At 51.7% G+C, this 3,870-nt stretch overlaps 1 protein-coding gene across 1 annotated transcript; it reads left to right on the top strand.

Moving 5' to 3' along the window:
• Positions 1 to 2,040: 2,040 nt before the first annotated feature.
• LOC307238268 (gamma-crystallin N-A-like) lies at positions 2,041 to 3,530 on the top strand (the record flags this gene model as incomplete). Its single annotated transcript, XM_080011199.1, has 4 exons — positions 2,041 to 2,061; positions 2,372 to 2,620; positions 3,086 to 3,231; positions 3,395 to 3,530. 4 exons carry the CDS (start codon positions 2,041 to 2,043, stop codon positions 3,528 to 3,530), a joined length of 552 nt encoding a protein of 183 aa, XP_079867325.1.
• Positions 3,531 to 3,870: the final 340 nt, after the last annotated feature.

The following is a 3,870-nucleotide window of genomic DNA, read 5'->3' as shown; positions in this document are numbered from 1 at the left end:
CCAAGCAGTAGGAGGGATATGTTGATTACTCTTGCTCCATATGTGCAGCAGACAAACAAATAACAGTAGAAGTTTCGTAGAATTTTACCCGGTAACCCAGGTGAAATCAACCAGAGAACAGAAAACACAACCAGCCAGGTCATGCATATAATGTTTCAACTTGACGGACTCAATGAAAGAGACGCAGACCTTATTATTATTTCTATATTTTATTTCCCGCCGAGCGGCTCACCGCAGCCCCGGGGGCTGAAGTGTCCGGCAAAAAATAACAAACAGGGCCGGGCGAGCCCCTTTCACATCCAACCTCTCTTGTTACTCGCTCGTTCCTGTCGCCTGAAAATTGCTCGCCGTCGCTTCCCCCGCCCGTCCCCTGGCCGCCGGCGACGCGAGCCGGCGACAAAAAAATGACAAAAGTGATGAGCCCGTCTTGTCCCTGCCAAACAGAGACACCGCGAGCGAATTCCCGTTTGGCTTTGTCTCAATTTTATGGGCCCAGCTGCGGGCTCCTTTTCCGCTGTCGCCACATACAGTTCTGCAAAAATGCACGAGGACATATACTCAAAAACCTTTATTCACAGCGCTTTTCCTCACAAAGCTACACAATGCTTACAGAGGAGACAGAGGATGCTGTATACAATACGTGTAGGCTGCCATTTATTTGCAACGGGAAGGATTGCTACTCACTCATTGTGGAGAACTAAGGTGAAAAGCTCGAAAACGGAGTCGTCTCGCGCTCAGCGGTTGGTTTACATCGTGCGTTAACCTGATTGGCGTCGTGTGAGCGCCGTGGCGGCCGTGGTGGCCGTGGCGGCGGAGCCGACGCTCTCACAACACGCGAGCGAGTTCGCCTCCCATTCCTCTCGCTCGCTCGCCCGCGCCCTCACACTCCCCAGACCCCGCCCCCCTCGACACCTGGGCCGTGACCCCTCTATCCCGGACACCTCACCCCAGTCAGATGAACGTGTTCCGACGACTATGACAACCCACCAATCAACTTGGTGGGTGAACCCCCTGACAACATCCTGCCCCACCCTCCACACACACAGCGTTTATGAGGCGGGCGGAACCAGGCGCGGGGCGGCGACGCCCTTGGGCCCCCCCGGCCTTCATTTAAAATCCGTGTGACATGCGTAGAGGAGGGGCTCCTCTGATACGCTGCACTACAGAGTGGGTGAGGGGCCCGCCCCACCACCACCACCACCAGCACCACGCCCACATACAGTATTACATGGATCTCACTGTTATTTCACTCACGTTATTTCTGTCGGTATCCTAAACTACTAATTTGTGTCAAAAGCAAGAAAAAGTTGAGTTTCTCAATGTATAATTGATTCAGTTAACATAATTGAAACAAGGACTACATGCGGCATCTGGTGGGGCCCGCCCCCCCGGCCCCTAATGTCGAGGCGCCACTGCCCATTAGGGGCGTAGAGGTGGAACAGCTAAGATCCAGACCTGAACTCCTGATTCCTGGCGCTCCTCTACGTGGCCCAGCTTCCTTCAGGGGGTCTTTGGAATCACAGCCCCTATTCCCGCTGATCCGGTTCCCATTGCCAAGACATTCGTGAAATAAAAGTCAAAGAGCGTCTAAAGGTATATTTCCAAACACCACATCGTCCTCACAACACCACGCCACAAATTGTCTCCAAATTTGTTTCACGCACGTCACTTTATTATCACTTTCTGCGCTTTTGTTTTTGTTGTTGTTTTTGTTACTGTTATGAGTCTTTCCTTATTGAAAATATTAGTCGCAGCCACTGCCCCCCGTGCAGCGTTGCCCTCAAAACCCAAATCAAAGCAGAATCTCTGCCACCGTATTGTGTCCCCCCCACCCGAGCCAAAGTCCAATATCAGCAGAGGCAGATGTAAGAGAAAGTGCCCATGTGGCAAAATGTCTAAGCCCTCCATTGTTGGCTCTTTGTTGCTTTGGACTCGCGATACCTCCACACACTCTATTGACCATATATATCAGGGGCTCCAAAATTTTTTCCCACTTGTATACTGTGTGGGACCAGTTTTTGGACAACAACTGGTCGAAAAATGTCGCAGTACTCCGGAAAGGTGAGTAGCATGACGAGTGAGACGCAGCCATCTTAGTTTACAGCCTTTCCACAAAGGGACTATGCAGTTACTGCAGCTGATTCGCCGCGACCTAGTTAAAAAATTTACAGTTAGTGCAAAATGGAACTTTTACTTAGCAGTCAGTACACATGTGATATTATTCAAATGATGAAAATGCATGTGATGGATCCACACCCTGTCCTCCATCGATTAAATCTATTTATATAGCAAAGGACGGAGGAAGTGACAATGGCTCGTTGAGAACTCGCAGGGAATTCATGAAAACGCTGTTGTGGCCCCCCGAAACCAGATCGTGTTCTTCGAGGGAAAATGCTTCACCGGCAGGAAGTTGGAAATCTCCGGTGACTGCGACAACTTTCAGGACCGGGGCTTCATGAACCGCGTCAACTCCATCCGCGTGGAGAGCGGCGCCTTCGTGTGCTTCGACCACCCGGACTTCAAGGGCCAGCAGTACATCCTGGAGCACGGCGAGTACCCCGAGTTCCAGCGCTGGAACGGCCACAACGACCACATGGGCTCCTGCAGGCCCATCAGGATGGTGAGAGCCCGGGCGGAGGGAAGGGGAGGGCAGGGGCAGGGGAGGGAGGGAGGGAGAGGGGGACTGGAAACTCGAGGCTCGAGGTCGCAAGAAGGGCTTTTTAGAGCTTGAATAGGTGTATTTATTATAAGTGTGGTTCACATATGTGTTTTTGTATGCTACGTCTCAATGATTAACTACAGGAGTCCACCGATAAGTGGAAAAGGCTCGAGAGTCTCTGCACAGTAGCAGTAGGCTTACCCGTATGCAGCGTAACAGGATGATGCAAAGCAATAAATACACATAGTATACTGTATGCTGTATATATATATACACGTTCAACCTTCAGTATACATGTTTTGTCACACTGCCAAGGGCCTATGTGCCTTCTAGTAGGATGGAAGGTAAACTGTAGTGAGAGAACATTCCAGTCGTCCCGGAGCCCCAACGCGCATCATCGCGTGATGATGCCTCTCCTCCCCGCAGCACGGGCAGCACTACAGGATGGAGCTGTTCGAGGAGGCAAACTTCACCGGCCAGTGCGTGGAGCTGTGCGAGGACTGTCCCTTCCTGCAGGGACGGGGCCTCACCAAGAACTGCGTCAACTCCATCAAGGTCTACGGCGACGGAGCGTACGTATCTCTGTGGCAGTGTTGCTCGGATGAAAATGTCAACTCTCTGCTCTGAGGAACCGCACTCGCGTCCCTCCGCTCTAACTCCGATTTTCTCCTTCCTGCCCTCCTCCTCCTCCTCCTCCTCCTCCTCCTCTTCCTCCCCCCTCCCTCTTCCTCCCAGCTGGGTGTTGTATGAAGAGCCCAACTTCCGTGGCCACATGTACATCGTGGAGCGGGGAGACTACGGCAGCCACGTGGAGTGGCAGGCCCAGAACCCCAACATCCAGTCCATCCGCAGGGTGGCCAACTACTTCTAGACCCCCCCGCCGGTCCTCGCAGCGAGACCCGCCGTTGCACACGCCCCGCCGTCACACGCTTACGTGGCTAGATCCACGCCGCTTTTAAATAATAAAACATGAGTAAAATGTGGCACAGTGCTTGTCATTTATTTTTGTACTAAATAATACTGAGCCTGAAATAAAGGAGTGGCGCTACGTTATTTCCTTTTTTAATTTGACCTTTTTTTTTTTTTTTTTGGACTGACTTTTGGATGGTTTTTCGAGTCCCTTCCCCATCGCTTACATTGATGAAGACTGTTTTATGCGCGACTCACACAGTCACACATGACTGTACATCCGTGTTGCATCATTGCATCAA

The sequence above is a fragment of the Zeus faber genome (genome assembly GCF_960531495.2).
Source record: "Zeus faber genome assembly, chromosome: 12".
Classification (NCBI taxonomy): Eukaryota; Metazoa; Chordata; class Actinopteri; order Zeiformes; family Zeidae; genus Zeus; species Zeus faber.
Note: the sequence above shows the minus strand (reverse complement) of the source record. Positions and strands in the feature narration are given on the sequence as shown.